Source organism: Ziziphus jujuba, chromosome 12, assembly GCF_031755915.1.
Source record: "Ziziphus jujuba cultivar Dongzao chromosome 12, ASM3175591v1".
Lineage (NCBI taxonomy): Eukaryota > Viridiplantae > Streptophyta > Magnoliopsida > Rosales > Rhamnaceae > Ziziphus > Ziziphus jujuba.
Genome location: NC_083390.1, coordinates 10,146,167 through 10,166,317, shown reverse-complemented (window position 1 = coordinate 10,166,317; position 20,151 = coordinate 10,146,167). Strand labels below are relative to the sequence as shown.

The 20,151-nt window shown below is 30.7% G+C and overlaps 2 protein-coding genes across 3 annotated transcripts; one reads left to right on the top strand and one right to left on the bottom strand.

Annotated features, from left to right (window-relative positions):
• The first annotated feature begins 1,527 nt into the window (after positions 1–1,527).
• Positions 1,528–7,580, top strand: LOC107428849 (uncharacterized). Of its 2 annotated transcripts, XM_016039440.4 has the most exons (13): positions 1,532–1,761; positions 1,921–1,982; positions 2,447–2,524; positions 2,625–2,703; positions 2,860–2,930; positions 3,160–3,261; positions 3,962–4,051; positions 4,208–4,282; positions 4,575–4,607; positions 5,052–5,129; positions 5,466–5,531; positions 6,540–6,649; positions 7,324–7,580. In XM_016039440.4, exons 1-13 carry the CDS (start codon positions 1,707–1,709, stop codon positions 7,343–7,345), a joined length of 921 nt encoding a protein of 306 aa, XP_015894926.2. In that variant the 5' UTR covers positions 1,532–1,706; the 3' UTR covers positions 7,346–7,580. The 2 variants fall into 2 exon arrangements, with proteins under 2 accessions (XP_048319006.1, XP_015894926.2); XM_048463049.2 differs by lacking the exon at positions 6,540–6,649 and having other exon boundaries at positions 1,528–1,761.
• A 1,633-nt stretch (positions 7,581–9,213) lies between these two features.
• LOC107428847 (ethylene-responsive transcription factor WRI1) lies at positions 9,214–11,728 on the bottom strand. Its single transcript, XM_048463111.2, has 8 exons — positions 11,303–11,728; positions 11,072–11,154; positions 10,925–10,933; positions 10,742–10,830; positions 10,581–10,654; positions 10,436–10,486; positions 10,248–10,324; positions 9,214–10,082 (listed from the first exon to the last, which is right to left on the bottom strand). The coding sequence occupies exons 1-8, from the start codon at positions 11,521–11,523 to the stop codon at positions 9,445–9,447; spliced, it is 1,242 nt and encodes a 413-aa protein (XP_048319068.2). The 5' UTR covers positions 11,524–11,728; the 3' UTR covers positions 9,214–9,444.
• Between the last annotated feature and the right edge of the window lie 8,423 nt (positions 11,729–20,151).

Genomic DNA, 20,151 nt, shown 5'->3' with positions numbered 1-20,151 from the left:
TGTCTTAGAGCCCTTTTTGTATTTTAACCCAAAATTACCCTTGTCAAATTTTTAATTCCAAGGTCCATTTCTTTCTCTCTCTTCCAGTGTGATTCTTCTCTCTTTCTCTTTCTTCCATCAATTCTCTTTTGTATCTCTTCACTGCTGAAGAAATCAAGAAAAAATCCTAAAAAATGTTTTTTGATCTGATGACTCCTCTCTCTCTTGAAAAAATCGTTCTTAGAAAATAGAAAAAAATCGATTCCCTTTGCTCCCCAACTCTCGCGCTCTCATTTTATTTTTGTTTGGCAGTGGAAAAATTGGAAAACAAATTCCCCAAAAAGCAAGATTTGGGAGAAAAGAAAGGATATTGATTAATTTACTAAATTAATTTTCTGGATACAACAACTTCTATCCTTAAATTATTATTTTTTTTTTATGAACTTCTATCCTTAAATTACTATATATATTATTACCCAAAAAAAAAAAGTATAAATATGTCAATTTAAATATACCCAATTAATACAACGTTTTTACTTTTTTTTTTTTTTTTGCTAATATACAAGGTTATTTACTTAGTTATTGTGTCTTTCAACTAAAAAATTATTGTTCAGATATTGTCTTATCAAAGATATATATATATATATATATATAAATACAAGCTAGGATATTTTAAAAAATCTGAGATAATTAAGAAAATATTTACTTTTCAGTTTTCACAAAAAACTTCACGCACTTCACTTTGACTTTTATATTTTAAATTGACTAATGAGAAAAAAAAAAAACAAAAAACGAAAAAAGAAAAACCGAAGCAATTCTATACACCAAAAAACCAAAAAAGAAACCAAAGCAATTCTATTTATGATTCTAAAAAGGTTTCTAAATAAGTATGAAAAAATTATTTCCCATATTCAATAAGGAAAATTTTAACGAAGAGGCAAATTTCTCATTTTAATGATGCTTCATTCACAGGGAAAAAAAAAAAAGAACGTGGAAGAGGAAAAAGAAAAAGAAAATATTATAATAGCTTATTAAATTTGATCTCTCAACTTATTACGTAACTTTTCAAAATTTAATGATCAAATAGTTAAAAGATTTGGTAATTATAATTCATTTCATTGTTGGGTGTTAAATTTTGAATACAAATTTCTGGGAACTTTTTGTTGTAAAAAAAGTAAAATAAAATAAAAATAAGTGTGTAGTGATAATTAATAAAGATATAGTTATTTATATTCATCATCAAGTTGTAATAAAAAATATGGTTATTTTAGTTTAATAGGTGAATAATTTAATTTTTTAGTAATCATATCATAAATATAATTTAGAAGGCAAATTAACCACTTTAAAAAATAATAAATAAAGTATGTAATGCTATTTATGGAGAATTAATAAAGCATTCTTTTAAAATATTATCCGGAGAATATTACTAGTTAATATTATTATTGTTCCGACATATGCAATATTCAGAAATTATATATTATTTTACCAAAAATATATATATAATATTCAGAAATTGTGATCCTAATGGCGGTTGTTGTGACAACTACGGCGTCGTTTCACAAATACTAGATGAAGATCCACGTAGAAATGGTCTTCGTTTACGTTTCCTTGTATAACCCAAAATCTCCGGAAACCGGGTTTGGACCCCGCTGCTTCCTCCGAGAAAATCCACAGCCTCTTTCTCTGTAACTTTCAGGTTTAGGTTTCCGATCAGCCAAACAGCGGCCATGGCCATGCAAAGTGGAATAGGGGTTTCCAAGATCCTGATCTTAGCTGGAGCAGGTGCTGTATTAACCTTCTACAGTAATCGATCATATGTTTGAATTTTTCACATAAAAAAATGTTAAATTTTGGAGCTCCTTTTTTTTTTTTTTTAATTTATTTATTTATTTTTTATAAATTTTTCTTCTTCTTTTTCTGAGCAATTATTTATGTATTTAGGATACACTGGCACGATCCTGCTTAAGAACAATAAGTTATCGGACTTGCTTGGAGAGCTTCAGGTACTGTCAGAACTGACTTTGCTGCTTTTTTTATTTTATTATTTTTTTTTCTTTTAATTCTTTGGGTCTAATTTTAGTGTTGGTTATTTTGGTTGTTTAACGCAAAGAATTTTTGTTTTTTCATGCGATTCGTCCATTTGATGGTATGGGTCAAAATATAAACTGGGTTTCTGCTGTTGAACCTGTGAGAGTTAGGTGGGTTAGCTTAGTTGATTAAATTAAGTATTTTCGATCGGCTGGTAATTGGTCTACCCAATGTTTGGTTTCTGAGAAAATTGATGGATTTTGGGTTCCCCCTATGTTGTAAGAGGTGCTGTCCAGTGCTTAATGATCAGTGGATAACGTATTTTTATCTATTTTGAATTGGGGCATTTCAATTTTGTTTTAAAATATTCATTCGGCGAGTATACAGAGTGAGTGAGGTGGGTTATTCCATCTGATATTTACTTCTTGTTTAATGGCAGTCGCTGGTTAAGGGATATGAAAAATCGGGAGAGCAATCGGAAGGTGACTCTGAATATTCTGATGCTATTGCAGCTCAGGTAATGTAAATTGTATTGCTAATTGGACGATGATTTTGGACATGGATATATACCAAATGTGATGTAAGTTTTCTGGACATTCTGTTTGAAAATGTCTCAGGTGCGTCGATTGGCAGCTGAGGTTCGACAACTTGCCTCTGCACGATCAATAACTGTTATGAATGGAAGTGATGGTTATGGTAACTCTTTGCATATATTATATTGACTTTTGAGTAGTTAGTACACGTTGTGTTAACATGCGAATAGGTTGCCAAAAACCTACTTGCTGCTCCAGTTTATTTCCATTGTTTGGGAAACATACTCTAATAGGTTCTTTGTTTTCTTTGTTGTTCCAGGTAATTTATCTTCACTTATAGTTCCTGCTGCTACAGTAGGGGCATTGGGTTATGGTTACATGTGGTGGAAGGTATCTATCTCATGTAGTTATAAACATCTTATTTGGTTTCTTTTATCACTGTTCATGCTAATGACACGTGCTTAGACGTAAATTTATTTATTTATTTTTTCCTTCAAATTTCGTATTATTTTTTGCAAGGTTTTATGAATTACTTATGGGGATGATTTTGTGTTTAAATGAAATATCCAATATATATTTCTGTTGGAGGAGGTTAATTATTTACTCTTTGAGTGTTCAGGGTTTTTCATTCTCGGATCTTATGTATGTGACAAAGCGTAATATGGCTAGTGCTGTTTCGAATTTGACAAAACATCTAGAGGATGTATCAGCTGCTCTTGCTGTAAGTGTCTGTCCTCTCATTGATCTTGTATTTTCTTGTGTGTTTTAAGCATAGAATTTTCCTACGTCAGTCTGCTCTGGAGAAGATTATTGTAATATAGTTACATGGGAAGAAATTAGTGTGGTTAATATTCTTGTTCACATCATACGGGGTAAAATTTTCAGTTGTTTGTGATACGTCCTTGGTCTTTCAAATTAAGTTATATATTTTTCTTAAAATGAACTTATATTAGTCTCTTAGACAGCCTGTTTGTCCACAAACTTAAGACAACAGTTAGTATCTTAATAAAATTGTCTGCCTTTGTTTTCTTCACTGCAAACAGAGGTTTCATTCAGGGCATTTGCATTGAGTTGGGACTTATTCATTTTTTAATTTAGTACAATTGATTAGGTCTTTATGTACGCATCTTCTTTATTTATTTGGCTCTGTTTAGAGTCCATGTATCATATAGAAGAAGAAGAAGAAGAAGCTGAAGCTGACAATGAAGAAAAGGGTCAAATGAGAGCTAATTAGCAAATATATTTAATCATTCTTCCTAAGGGGAAAAGAAATTTTTTTTATAGTTTTAAGACATTCCTGCTTTACTCATGTACAATGAATCAATGTTCATTTCTCCATATCAACTTGCTTCATCATTCATTTGCATTAAAATCTTTAGATACTCTTTTTCAACTGATTTTACAATTCATATGTTTGTCAGAAAACAAAGAAGCACTTAACACAGAGGATACAGCATTTGGATGACAAAATGTTGGAGCAGAATGAGTTATCAAAGGCAATAAAGGATGATGTATGTTTCCTTATACCTTTTTACTTCATAGTTTCTGGGTAGAATTGATATGATGGGTGATGGTGCCATCTTATGTTTCCATGTATTTTCATGCGTATGGATTTGGATGTGGACTTGTCTGACTAATTTCTTGATATGGTTCAATTTGTGAAACAGGTTGCTGGAGTTCACCAATCTCTTTCTGGAATTGACTATGACTTGACTGCATTGCAGAGTATGGTTTCTGGTTTGGTGAGTTATGCATGAAGTTTTAATATTCAGCATATTATAGTCTAGGCTCAAATTGGAAAGTTAAAAAAAATATAAATAAATAAATAAATAAATAAATAAATAGATAGATAAATAACTCTTATAGTTGGTGGCAGTCATGTTGAGATGTTAGCACCAGTAACCTTCTCTGTTGTGTTAGCTTTCAGTCATATCTGTCATGCTGCAATCACGATAATTTGGGATCTAAGTCCCTTCCATTCATCTTCTTCTTCTTTGGAATCATCTTAACCTTGTACTCTTTTCCCTTTGGCAGAATCTCAAGTTATGTACGTTGGAAGATAAGCAGGTATACCACCTCTTCCCCCCGCCCCCCTCTCCCCCCTGGGCACTATATTCTTGTTGGACATTGTGTGTGTGTGTGTGTGTGTCTCTCTCTCTGTGTTCTTTTAATACTAGTTTTAGAATCCTTTTTTTTTATTTTTATTTTTATTTTTTTCCACTATGGATAGTGCTCAAGTATTCCATTCCAACCCCCCCAACCAAAAAAAAAAAAAAAAAAAAAAAAAAATCCCTCCCTCCCTCCCTCTTTTTAATGTTTAAAGTTCGTACAATTTAGATGAGAGAACTCCTTTTTGTCAAATATGGTGTGTTTATAGCGACTGGTTGGGCAAAGTGCTTTGATTTACTATTGACATGTTTCGTTTTGATATTATACCACCAGCACTCAATGATTTGTGTAATTTATGTTCTCTTGTTAGGTATTGTATTTACTTATTTGGTATCATTACAGGATGTTGCAGCTCAAGGTGTTCTTTACCTTTGCAACTTCGTCAATGGAAAGAGAATGAAAATGCCTGGAGTATTGCAGGTTAGAACTAGTGGTTGTTTGAATACATAGCTTCTTGTTGACCTTTAAAGTTTACAATCTTTTAAAATGATTTATTATGTTCAATGCATACCTTACATGTATGTAAGAGTATTTTGTAATAGATGTCTAATCGTTCACTTCGAGCCACTCATTTTAAGTGGCATAGAAAGGAATTTAGTTTTCATCTACCTTCTTAATATTGCTTTATATGACAGACTTATCATTTAAAGGAATAAGTGCTATAAATTTTTTTTTGTCAGGCTTTAATGTAATCTTTCTTCTATATCTTTCTATTTGAATTATCGAAGTTCTAAATCGTTCTGCTAATTATTGCAGGAGCAACTTAAACATTATGAAAAACCACATAGTTTACTTGGATATCAAGAAACACCAAGTCCACAGGTTTGTCTATTGCGACACCCCTACTCCCCTTCTTTTTTCTAATGCCCTTATGGTTGAGAAAACATCACAAATGATTAATTTGATGGTTATGAGTTCCTTATGTGCTTAGTCGCTAAGCTCATTGGCATTCTTGAATGGTGGTACCTTTATTTACTGTAAATAACATCTTTTCTTTGGTAGATGAATCCCGTTCAATTTTTGTTAGATGGCATGTTGATAAATGTACTTTAAAGTGGAGCTTTCTTGAGTACATTTCATTTTCTTTCCATATAAGAGAGAATCCATGAAATGCTAAAATTGATGAATATATAATGGAGTGTGTTGCTTTAGATCTACAATCTCTATGTTTGCTCATTCTGCCCTGGAAAACTTTTTAAGGTTTGAAAAGCACAAATAGAAACATCGTCCTTTTGTTTGCGATTCTAAGCATTTTGCCTGTTTCCATTTACATAATAATGGAGGCTACTGTCATTAGATGTCTAAGATATTTGCAATTGTTACAGATAGTTTATATGCATCTAGTTAAAATCTGGTGACCAATTATGTGGTCTATTTGAGTTACATAGTACTCAAACCATACCATGATTAGTAAGCCCAACTTAAAATATGTTGCATGATGATTATTTTCATGTGTCTGTTTGCATATTGTGGTAAGCGGTGTCTAAAGGAGAGATTAAAAGAACAAATAAGTGTGGCATTAGATTGGGCTAAGTGGTGCAAATGAAATCATGCTGAGAAAAACAAGAGGCTTTAGAGGAAGGAGTTCATGCTGATGCACACCAAACTTGGGGGACTAAGGCTTATTTGAGTTGAGTGGGTGAATCCATGCTTGCAAAAAATCTTTGGAAAAAATGATGGCTTTTGTGTTGTGTCGATCCATGCTGGGTCTTGTAATGTTTTAATCTTTTTTGGAGGTTTTAGAAACTACACTTTTTAGGCGCAGAAATTTTGGGACTTAAAATTAGTAATACCTGCCATTTAATTGTTCTTTACGTGACTTTCTTGCAGGGTCTTAAGGAAATTGACTCTATGGCTAGAAATATCAGCAAGTCGGCAAGTGATGCAATTGTGCAAGATGGTCATGATAGGTTGGAAGAACAGCCAAAATGTCTTCATAGGTTTGAATTAAACCACACTTGATCTAGAATTTTTCATTTCTCTAGGATTATGCATGTCTGCTTTCTCTAGGATGGTCATTGACTCGTTAAATATCCATGCTGAAGTCTTTTACCCTCGTTTTTATAGAAGAGGTTCATGTGAGGGCTTCTACTGATGAACCCTTAAAAGATTCTTTTTCATTATGTTAGTATTACAAGCACTAAATCTACTTTCCTAATTTTGGATACCAAATGAAGTGGAAGAGTGTTATTTGTTGACAAATTAAAGGTAGGTGCCTTCTAATTCAAGCCAATTAACTAGTGCCACCTTTGATAAGAATTTTGCTAGTCTATTATCATCAGTAATTCTCCTCTGAGAATCCTAGATGAATTTTCACCTGGAACAATACTTGTTCTCTTCAGGATATGCGTGTATTTTATTTATTAGGATATGCATCGTCTCGGAGGAATATTCATCCAGGATTTCTGGACCAAAGAAAAAATCACTATTATAGATATAATATTTGTTGTAATGTCTAGATATCAACACCAGAACTACGTGGACGATGTCTCTATTTCTTTAGTATTTTAATTTCTTATATTTTGAGTTGATAAGCTGCTGAATCTCTGTCATATCCTTTTGACATGTCTGTGCCACTTTTTCTATTCACGCATCTCTCTCTTTATATATGCAGGTCAGTATCAACTAGGTGTTGAAGACAACATCCAGAAGCAACTTCGCTCTGGCTTATGGTGATTTTTTTCTTTTTTTTTCCTCCCCTCATGTATGTATTTAGCAATTAATTTGGTAATGATTGTTAGAAGTTTGATATATACAACATGAACTGGTCTGTTCTTGTTATCTTAAATCTTTCTGATGAGGATGCATTTGTGGTCTCTGGACGAAATAAAACTTTATACAGTTTTGAGTACAAATATTTTTCAGATGCTACTAGAGGGCTGAACCGAAATCGTTTATTTTTTTACTACTGTTGCTTTGAAGGAAGATGGTTCACTGAGTAGTCCTGCCTTTGATTTGAAACGCAGGAATGAAGTGTGAACGTGGTTGGTTTTTTTTTTTTTTTTTAAATATTTTTTTATATATATTATATTATGTTATTTAATTTGGGACATCGTAAGTGACGTGTATATGATATTTAAGGATTTTAATAAGGTAAAACTACGGGCTACTAAAATATGAGCTTTTGAAACTAGATGGTCTATATCATAACAAAGTAAAACTGGGGGGTCCAAATTCTAGAAAACTATATTGGCTTGGTTGAGCATTTTTAATAACAAGTCCTCATTGGGTTAAAAGTATAATTTTTTCCATAGTAAAGTGTGTTAAAATTAGGAGCCTTTTTGTTTAGATTATATGTTTTAACTTTTGATTTTAAAATGTTTTACATTGGAATTTATAATTTACTTTGCTGTAATTGAATTTTCCAAATGATTACCAAAAAATTACAAAAGTTATTAATTACTTTTTTCTTGTCTTGCTAGTAAATTGGAAAAACTAGTAAATTTTTAAAATTTTTAAACGTTGTAGTAAATTTTTAATTTTTTAAACGTTGTATTAAGAACATTTTTTAATTCGAGGGATCAATATGCTTTCCGGTACTAAGGTGCCATGGAGCATCATTTGATAACCAAAACCAAAATCTGTTAAAGTACATTTAGTGGCCACTGGTATCAAAACCAAAATTTGTTTTAAGTACATTTAGTGGCCACTGTTAATGCCTTTTTTAAGGTATGATATTCAATGCTCGTAATGAAAGATTCATCAGAACGGGTTTCTTTGGAATTGTTAAAGACAATGTTTGTTTGTAATAGATAATGTTTGTTTGTAATTTAGAACATTTTATATGGGCGGTAGCCAACTAGGAATGTATATTAAATGTTCTTAATGAAAAGATTCATCAGAAAGGATTTCCTTGAAATTGTAAAATGTAATGTTTCTTGTATAATATAATATTTGTTGTATAATAAGCGGGCTAAGAAAAAAGAAAATTGCAAGATTCAATTGCCTTTATGATTAAAAACTTAAAAATAAAATAAAATTTCAACTAAAAAATAAACTAATAATAGTAAAATCTAAAAAATAAATAAATTAAGTAGTCTAAAATCTTATCATTGTCTGTAGAGAGGTTAATTCCATGGAGATCTGTTCAATAAAATCATGAAGTTTCAATATGTAGGCAAAGAGTTCCTCCATATGATTGTTGTATTTTTTATGTCAGACTTTTCATTTTATATTTTTTTAACAAATCTTATTTATAATTATAATTATTCGAAACTTTTTACTTCTAAACCATGTAAAACAATCCATTCTTTTTCAATATCTAACAATTTTTTTATCTAATAATTTAAATAATATTTGAATGATCAAATATTAAATTAATAAAATACAAATTAAACAAGGTTCCAAACATGATCTTATAAATGACAAAAATTCCGATGACAAAGTTGCTAGCAAGTGAGTATTTCCTTCTCTGTTCCTATTACTCGTAACCACTATGTTTAGATGATCCTAGAATTTGAAAATTATCTACTAGGCACCTAATAATGTCCTTTTACATGTAATTTTGATAATAATATCTACGGGTAACATATCATCCATGATTTCTTGTTAGAATTCTCCAATAAAAATACAGCAACCAACTTAACAACTTTATTTCCAAGCTACAGATTTAGATGGTATTAAAACCACGGATTAGCTGACATCAATTGCCTCTTAGTAAAAGAAGAGAAAACAGAAATCTTTCCTTAAAGAGTTTACAATGAAGCTATCAATGAAACACTGCAAATTGTTATTGTTAGTTGAAAGGAATGGAATTTGACATGTTCAAGGTATTATTCCATAGCGATTGCCACTTCCCATTGCACAATGGCAATGTGGTCTCTTCCTCCTGTGCCTCTAAACCAGGCAATGCCTCGGCATTGCCAGAACCTGTGAAATTAATGTCAGGGATAACATCATACGAAACCATGTTAGAATCATCGTTTTTCAGCAGTGGCAGGTTCAGGTTCTTCATATCATTCTCTATGCTTTCTTCATTCTCAGAATTCGAGTTCTTTTCCACAAGTTCTCTGTATATGGATGATTTGAGAAGTAGGCCAAGTGCAGTTGGGGAAGTTGTCTTGGTGCAAGGACTGATTGGTAGCTGCCTTTGGAAAATGTCATGTTGTTTAGAGGTGTCCAAGTCATCTTCCATAAAAGGGTTGGAATGGAAGACCGGTGTCTGTTTTATTTCCTTGATGGGAATGAGGTTGGAGGAGGTCGACACAGACTGACATGGTGGTGTAGTTGAGATTTGCTCTTGAGAAGCATGAGAATTGGCTCCTGGTCTCAACCATCTGATATACGTGCTCAAATCAAAATTGGTCACTGCATTTATGCCTCTATATTCAATGGCTGCAATATCATAAGCATGAGCGGCTTCCTCTTGGGTGCCTGTAATGGAATAAAGAAATCCATTTGAGCCCCAGGAACTTAATCAACATGTCAAATATGAATTTATTATAGTAATTCAATTTGAACTTGTCAACAAAATAATAATAATAATAATAATAATAATAATAATAATAAGATATAGAATATTTAGAGGGTTAAACTCACTATAAGTCCCTAAGTAGAGATATTTGTTTCCAAACACTCTTCCAATCCTTGCTTCCCATCTCCCATTGTGATGGTGCCTGCAGTTCCTCCAAGAATTCAACCTTAGATTGAAATTCATCTTACTTTATTAGCAACAACGATGAACATCAAGTTACTCGAATTATAAAAAAAAATGTAAAATCCATTACCTTGCAACTCCTCTGTATTTGGATACACCTCTTGAAAAACCACTGCTTCTTCTGTAAGAATAGAATTAAAGACCAGTTTATATTTAAGATTATCATAAAAGATAATTTTATTAAGTGCAATAATTATAAAGGATTAGATAGATACCTTCTTAATGATGCTAAATACTCTTCCTTGGAAACAGTTTTCATTATCTCGATTTCTTTCTCGTAATCTGATACCTGCAGAAAACAACATTCTGGTTTTCTCAAATTCATGCACCCAAGTATGGTACACAACTTTGTCAAATTCATTTGTGATATTCTTACAGGAAAGTTTGTAAAAGTTGAAGTTCCCCAGTACTTAAGAGCTGCTAAATCGTAGGCTCTTGCAGCAGATTCTTCTACATCATAAGCTCCTGTTGGAATTAGCAATCTTGGAAATGTTAGTTTCCTTAGAAAAATTATGTTTCTTATGGGAAATTGGTTTGTCTAAGCTGGTAAAGTACTCACCGAGATAAACTGCTCCATCCAACCGCAGTTAAATTGATCAAATACAAACAAAACAAAGAACAAAAAGGCAGGCATAAGCAATTAAAAACAAAAATCATAAACATAAAAACAATTGAAATAAGTAAATAATCAAATGTGTTCCTTTACCTTGCTTTCCCTTCTTTCTTTGTGTTGGATTCCATGACCCTTTGTCCCATAAATGAGCTTCATATCGCCCTGTCCACCGATGCCTGCAATAATTCCACACAATAAGCCAACTAAGTTCACCATTTCCATCAAAACCAAGAAAACTTGAAGAACAAGAAAAAAAACACAAAGGCTGCCTATTTTCAAAAACTGAAAAAAAAAAAAAAAAAAAAACTTAAAATCTTTATGAACCTGCTAACACCACGGAATCTGGAGCTTCTTTTGACAGGAGTAGCAGTGGCTGCGGATTGATCAGCCTGTGGCTGCAGCTGATCTGCTTGTTTATCTTTGCAGCCTACAGTAGATGAATCTCTACGCCGTCTCTTGACACACTTATTAGCCACAGTATGAGCACTTTCTAACAAGCATATATGACTTTTTGCCAGGTTCGATTCAGATTTCACACCATTCATCTCTCTGTTTTTTTTTCCCCCTTTACTTGTTTCTTTTCTGCCAAACAACAAGAAACAGTTGGCCGGATTCGTTTGATAGTTTGCTAGCTCGATGTCCCAAAAACTAAGTCCCCAAGTGTTTGTTTATATGCATCCTTATTAACTTGTTTTTATGCTTAGTTTGTTTTTATGTTGTTACGATGGTCACAATACCATTTGAGACAAGTTTCAAGTGTCTGCATTCAACTAGACAACCTTCCTTCCTGTTCAACTTCTGTAATTAAGCTAAACCACTCATCCAAATCCACATAATATGGTTAATATATTATCTGAAATAATTGACACTTTCTCTCTCTGGGTGGAAGGATTGGTTTTCCAAAATATTCTTCTTTGATAGAATCGAAGTTCACACAAATCTAACAAAACTCATTCTAGTATGCATGAGTTAATCCTAATATAATAGCTGTGAGAAAAATGTAATTAGTCTAACAAAACGGTAAAATTGTCTGCTAGAAGTAAAATTCACGAAATGGAATGTGGAAGCAGGTCTCCTACGCAATGTTGCTAAGCTTAGAGCAATATGTTTCCATTTTTATATAAAGAATTAGTTTTTTTTACTTATGTTAATTACTTAGGAAATCTTAACTCAAAATTTTAACCTGGGTGGTGTAAATTTTTTTGGAGGATCAAATTAGACAAGAAGTGGAAGGGACAAGATACATTTGGCTTTTCGTAGAAACTTTTTATTTTCTAGGGAAAAAGCTAAATTCACGAACCTGTTCTTCGTGAACCTTTAAGACAACATTATGCATCATTTATTTAATTCTTTCTCAAGCTTAAGCATATAGGATTCTTCGTCCATTTTGAGAAAACTATTTGACTTGTTTGGAAATATGTCAAATCCTTATTGATCTGTAAAGTCAGTTTAGCAGTTTGGTTACAGCCAGAGTGCTGCTAAGGATGGGAATTCCTATGGAATCGATCCTTATAATATTCTATCACAACCTAATGTTCATATTAGTTATTAATGTTATTCACCATGATATGTAAATTTTGTCCCTTTCAAATTCCGGCTATTAACTCTTACAAATCAAAAGCAGAGAACCAAGTACTGGGTCCAAAAACATCAGGATTAGAGATTCAATAGAATTAGAGATTTAAATCACAAGAGATATTGGCACGAATATCTTCTAAACTATATCGGGTTGGATTGTGCACTCTACAATTCATTTATTTATTTTTCAGTACTGTGCCTCTTAAAGTGGCTGAATCCTTGGTATTTTTCGAAATTTCCGCCAAAACCTGTGACAGAATAATCATGTGTACGGCACATGACATTAGCACTAGAGGGAATGATGATCTTTTAGCATCCATAACCCTTTCTTCATTCACTTTTACGGATGATAATCAGGGACGTAGCTAGGATTTTAAATCTGGTGGCTAATTGTTCTTTCTTCTTTTTTTTGGTTAGTGAACTTCAATGATATGGGAAAATTTTAATTAATTGAGAAGTAAAACTATACCTAGTTAAAATGAGACATAGTGAGTCATACCTTTTAATATTCGTATAGCCACAATACTACATTAACTTTTAAAAAATATATAATATAAAAACAAGGACTTTCAAAAAATATATATGACAATAAAATATGTTAAATTTAAATACAATAAATATAAAAAAAAAAATTTGACCTACAAAAACAACAATAAAAATTTGCAATATTAAAGAAAATATATTATAATAATCAAGTCTCCAACTAATTCATTAAAATTGACCAAAAATATTAGCACAATCATCTCTTAACCTAAGATTTCAGTAATTAAAAGAGGACATCCTAACTCATTAAAATTTCATAGTTCTAACTCCTAACTACCAACATTTTTTTTCCACAATTCTTTTTAATAAAACAAAAAACCACTTAAAAATCCAAAATTATCTATGCTCTTATGTATTTATCCTTTTTATTTTCCCTTTCTTTTTACCCAAATTTTATCTCCTCATCCTTTTTTCTAATTTATTTATTTTCATCCTATTGTTTATTTTTTTCTATACAAATTACTAAAAAAATAAAATTGGGTTAGGTGGGTGGGCTTGAGCCACCCTAACCCCTTAATAAATAACTCACTAATGAAAATTTGCCCCACCCAACCTAATTCCAGCGATGTGCCACTCTATATTATTTCCAGTAATGAAAATATCGGTATCGACGAAAATGTTGATAGTCTGATTTTATGGAAATATCGATGGAAATGTCAATATCGATGAAAATATCAATAAATTGGGGAAACTATAAATATTTAATTTATAATACAGATTTTTATATATGAGATAATTAATATAGTAAAATAATATAAAAAAATAAAATAATTAGAATACAATAAATAGTTCATAAATATTAAAATTATTGTAAGTGAAGAAAATATAATGTTTGTTAGCACCAAAATATAGAAAATTTAACAGATAATACTAAGATATATGAAATTTTCAAATATAATTTATAATACATTACTAATACCAAAAAAAACTCTTTGGTGCTTCAAATTGATAATCATATTTAGATGTTTCATGAGTATATCAATAGGCATTCTAACTCATCATATTAGAGAAATTTTCCATGTAATAGTGGATATGCCAAGTATATCTCTCTCTTTCAATTCCAACCAACTGTCAAAGTCAAAGGTAATGTAGATTTAACTAAGGAGGAGTATAGAATTCATTTTAAGACATTGGATGACTAAAGATACCAACACCGTAATCATTATTAGGATTATGTGATCTCATATGACCAACTGGATATACAAATGGAATCTCAGAATTTTCGTAATGAGAGCTAACTTGTGTATTTAAACTCATTACATCCAAAGAGTTAGAAAAATAATCTTCATCAAGTTGGTTTATCATGGAAATTTCATAGTGCCTTCTTGAACCAATGCCTGCTGTTCGAGCTCTATGATCAAAATTTTGTGTAACATGTGTGTATTGATCTTCACCAGTAAATGCACTTAATAGTTGTTGGCTTGGTTCTTGATGATATGTTCCACACCCATCTTCACCTATATTATATTTTCCTCCTCCATCCCACCATAACCATTACCTCCATCATCATCATCATCATCATCATCATCATCATCATCATCATCAAGATCAACAACATCATCATCATCATCTTCATCCTCATACTCATTTGGTTAAGCATAACCGCCACCAAATATTTCTAAATTAGGACTAAATCACCTAGTTGAAGGGTTTGTCACTATTTTAAATGAATTATTACCTCTACTATCACTGCTCATAACTTTTTCAACAATAACCTTGTCAACATTTATCATTAATTATGAAGCATGCATTGCAACTCGAGGATCTGCATTGCCTTCATCATCATCTAAGTATGAATTCTTAACCCATTGAATAATAGGATTATCTTTATTTTCACCAGGGTCAGCTTTAATTTCAAGAAGATCCAACTAATCTGAATTTAATTGCGGTTGATTTGTTAATTCCATATCATGAATCCGCAATTTCATATTATAGTAGCAAAAAAATAATTTTTGAAGTTTTTCATATGCGAGCTTATTTCATTCTTTTGTGTGTATCAAAGCAAATGTGCTCCAGTTAAGCTCGCATGCAGATGATGATACCGTTTGTGACAAAATATGCATTGCCAATTTTCTGAGAGTTGGAGTGTTATTCCCACACATTGTCCACCATTCAACTGTACATTTCAACATTATAAATCAAAATATATTAAATTTTAATAAAATTTTAAATGTTTCGCACATGATTTTTCTATAACAATTAATAAATCTACTCAAATGCACATACCAGGTATCATTGCCGTTCAGGCTGTAACTACTGCACGATCGCTAAACCCTTTTCGTGTATCTCTAAAGAATATTATTTATATGTAATTACAAAAAAATTATAAGAAACTTTATTAATTTGTTAGTTTGATTACCCCCAAAAAAAAAATCTTACTTCATTTCCAAATTGAGATATACAATCCGAATTTGTATCTAACACTGCAAAAACATCATGAACAATTTGTACAAGATTTGAATCAGTGCAATCCCTTCTTTATACTGGAATTGTGGATTCAGAAAGTATGCTACAAAATAATAATAAAAATTAAATTTAATATATAAATTGTTTGACAAAATAAAAATTAATAGTAAGTAATTGACATAAAATTACCAGCCATATGGAGAGGATGAGAAATTTTATTGTTCCATTGAACATCTATGATGTCCATAACCTACTAAATTCCTCTTTGGTTGTTGATTGCATATCTTATTTTTTGAAAACAATCATATAATATTGGTATCGTAGGTACAAATTCAACATCAACAATTTGTAAAATAGTATATAATGGCTTATATATATTAACAACGTGAACAACTGAATCTAAAAAATGATTGTCAAAGATAAGTTTCTCTACTTCTTTACCTGTTTTTGTTCAACTTAGTTGACGCTCAACCCATGCATCGTTGGTAAAGACCTGTTTTAGAGAAGATTTCTTTTTAAGGAGACTATATAAAGCAATGTAGTTTATTGCAAATCTTGTATTTGTTGGTCACACTATGTCTCCTTTATATATTTCTTGCATTAAAGAAAGTAACCAATTATGATTATAAATGTAATTAGTTATCATTCTTGCATGCTGAATGACCTTTGCAATACTCTCGTGCTTTCCTATATCCTCAAATATAAGATCAATACGGTGTAGCATATGGTATCCAATACAAGTTGTACTTTGTCATCAATTTTTTACTAGCCTTTACGAATGCAGAATCATTATCCGTGATTACTTCCACAACATTGTTCTTGCCCACTTTATAGATAACATCATTTAAAAATTTATATATGTACTTATGGTTTTTTATTTTATCTGAGGTATTAACAGACTTAAGAAAAACTAATGACCCTTTGAAATAAATCATCAAATTCAATATAGGCAGTTTACTTGGTTCTGTCCATCTATCACACATAATTGTACAACCATATATCCTCCAGTTTTCTTTGAACTTTTCAATATGTTTTTGCACCTCTTTATACTCCATATCTAGATTTTTTATTTTTTATTTATTTCATATGGGGATGGAATTTCAACACCCATACCTATCTTTTGAGCACCAACAATCACGATATCACGATTTTGAAATAGTGTGATTTTGCCTTTGCAGGTGAAACATTATCATAAATAAGAAAACTTTGCTACTAGTTTTTCCAGTGTTTATTTGATAGTACCTTTTGTTAACATATCTTTTATGTTTTTTTGTTTTGCACTAGATGACTTATATAATAAAGGTGCAGCTGAAAGAAATGGCTGAGATTGTGGTCAATGAATAGGCTCCTTTAAATTTGTTATACGACGGAACTGAGAATATGGTTGACTACCACATTCTCTAGAAAATTCTGGTCTTTGACTCTAGGGTTAAAAAAATTTCTCCTTTGTTTTTTTTCCCATCTGTCTTATTTAAATGCACGTATTGCAACTCTATATGAGTCACGTTCATCAGGATGCATATTAGCTGGATATATATATACATCATCATCATTATTATCATTATCATCATTATCATAATTACTTCGAGATGAAGCTAAATTATCCTATAACTCATTATGAATATATTCCTTGATTGCCTCTTTTTTTTTTTTTTTTCAATTTTGCATGTTTTTTCTTCTTTAAAGACTTATAAATCTCTTTCTTCACTTCTGGAGATACATTAAGGCATTATTTGACATTATTTTTTGGATCAGAATGCGATAAATTATACTTTAATCTTATTATTCCACCATTTTGCATTTTATGGTTACAATATTTGCAAATTGTACCATATTTATTACCTTCAATTGAAATATAATGTGATGAAGCTGGATCTGTTCTTCCTCTACCGCTTTCCATGTTTTCTCTTGATAATCATAAATAAATATTAAGTTAATTTCTCATTATAATAATACTAACATAAACAATAATAATTTATAAAACTAATATTTGGCAATAATAATAAGTTCAATAAAAGAATACTTGCAACAAAAACAAAAAATAATAATAATAAGAATAAGAATACCAATAATAACAACAATAATAACAAAAATATGAATAGTAACAATAATAATAGTAATAATAACAATAATAAGAATAATAATAATAACAACAATAATAACAATAATTAGAATAATAACAATAATAATAAGAATAATATAACAATAATAAAAATAATAACAACAATAATAATAAGAATAATAATAATAATAACAATAATAAAAATAATAACGACGATAATAATAATAATCATAACAATAATAAAAATAATAACGACAATAATAATAATAATAATAAGAATAATAAGAATAATATTATTAACAACAATAATAACAATAATAATAACAATAATAACAATAATAAAAATAATAATAACAATAAAAATAGTAATAACAATAATAACAACAATAGTAACAATAATATATTAATAATTACATAATATATTACACTATAAAGCAAAAATAATTTTACATTAAATCAATTTATGTGGTCCATACTTTATACAAATAATTAATTCTATATTAAATAGTAAGCAAATTTTTACAATATTTCTTATTAAAATACTTACTTTTGAAGGTCAAGAAACTGTGAATTGAGATTTTCTTTCTAACTTGAATCTTCCAAAAGCTCTTCCTTTTATGAACATAAAATATATAATAAAGAAATAAAAGGATATTGAATAATCATCTTCATCGAAAATTTTACCTCCATTCTCTTCCATTTTTTTGAAACTATCAAATACTCTCTCTACGATGTTATGCTAAGGTGGAAGGATTTAAAATTTAAAAATATTACATGAGTAATGGACTAATGAGTATCACGTTTTTAATATTGCATGTTATAATTGATTCTCATACTGCTTTATAAAAAAAATGAAACAGAAGTATATGCATTTCCTTACCTCACAATCTCACAAATCAATAGAAATTTTTTTTCCCTCGTGATATATGTATTTTTCAGTTTTTTTGAATATACGAAGCCTATTTAAAATATTTAAAATTTTATTTTTCCATTTCTCCCCCTCATAGTTGTATTCTCTCCTGGTTTTTTCTTTTTAGCCTAATGGTTTTATCTTTTCAACCCATGTTCACTATTAACATGTGATAGAAAGCTTCAGAAGCTGCAGCATCTCTTATGCAAATTTTGCAAAGGTTCCCAACAATTTTCAATTTTCTACTAAGCCAACAAACTCAATGATCACTTTACTTTTCTTATTTTATTTCAAACTATTTTCTTTTCTTTCGATGTCCTTCTCAATGTCCTTCTCGATGTCTTTATCTTGCAATTAAAAATATTATTGGAAAGTAATTTATAATTAAGGCAAACTTCCAAAGTCCACATATATAAATGTTGAATTGAAATATTGGAAAGATAATTGACTTTCTGTTTTTTTCTTCACAATCATCATCAAATAATAAACAACCTAAACTAACAAATATAATTAAAAAAAAAAACAAAATAACTTATTTTTTCCCAACTATAAAGATTAAAAAAAAAATAAATAAATAAACAATGATAAAAAATTAAAAAAATAAGTAAACAGTAAACACAAATACTATACATGGTCCAGATTCCAAAACCCTTATTTCTTTGTCCTTTCCACTTATAAAATGAAAATTCAAAAAAAAAATTTCTCATTTCCAATCAGATCGTCGGCCTCTATGTTTTCGCTGCTAACAAAAAAAAAAAAAATTTCTCATTCCAAACCAAAACACAGGCTGACTCTGCTGACGATCCAACCAGTCTTCGCCTCCCAACTGGTCGACCTAACCAGGAGAGAAGCCACGCCCTTACCTGTAGGAAACTGAATGGAGTTCCACGACTGACCGGGGAACTGATCGGATTTCCATTGAAAAAGATGAGAAGGAGAGGGCTGAGATTTCCATTAGGGATTTCCACTGACAACCGGCATCTCCAACGTATTTCCACACTTATCCATCGGAAACCCAAGAATTCCATTGATTTATGATGATATCAATGATAGTTTGCTACAACGGCGACATTTCCCTGTCACCTTTTATAAAAAATTCTTCCCCCCTCTATTCGTGTCGCTGGTAGCCGAAACCCGATATTCTTACCGAAATATTGAAGGTTTCGTCGACTTTTTCTTCCGTGATTATTCCTACGGTAGAGAGGTGGAGTAGGGAAAGCTACATTACACTGGGACATATTTTAGTTTTAAATAATTATATAAAATACAATGCTTTTCTTTCTCTTTGTTCCTCGAGCGAATAAAAAACCCCATTGAAAAACTAAGACCTCTTGCTCAGCTTTCCTTTCGTCCTTCTTCCATGAGCAAACCCACAACCTCATTCAAATTTTTCTTCTTTTTCCCCTTGCAAATTCACTCAACTATAGAAGAAGACCTCAAGCTTCCATTATACATGACATCGTAAGCGCATCGCCATTTGTCTCCTGATTCCTACTTGTCGTTCTCTTAATCCAACTACTCCAAGTCTCTCTCTATTTTTTTTTCTATAATTTTATTTTTAACTTCTTTTTGAGTGTTTTGACTTTCAGTGTCTTTTATTTTCTTCTTATTATTTTGTATTGTATTTTGTATAATAAGCTTGAGTTTGGAATTTCTATGAGGGAACAATTATAT

Coding starts and splice junctions, on each gene's coding strand:
- LOC107428849 (XM_016039440.4), top strand. CDS start 1,707: ATGGCCATGCAAAGTGGAATAGGGGTTTCCAAGATCCTGATCTTAGCT. Junction 1,762..1,920: donor CCTGATCTTAGCTGGAGCAG/GTGCTGTATTAA, acceptor TTATGTATTTAG/GATACACTGGCACGATCCTG. Junction 4,608..5,051: donor GTACGTTGGAAGATAAGCAG/GTATACCACCTC, acceptor GTATCATTACAG/GATGTTGCAGCTCAAGGTGT.
- LOC107428847 (XM_048463111.2), bottom strand. CDS start 11,523: ATGAATGGTGTGAAATCTGAATCGAACCTGGCAAAAAGTCATATATGC. Junction 10,655..10,741: donor CAACTTTTACAAACTTTCCT/GTAAGAATATCA, acceptor TGTTTTCTGCAG/GTATCAGATTACGAGAAAGA. Junction 10,325..10,435: donor AAATACAGAGGAGTTGCAAG/GTAATGGATTTT, acceptor GAGGAACTGCAG/GCACCATCACAATGGGAGAT.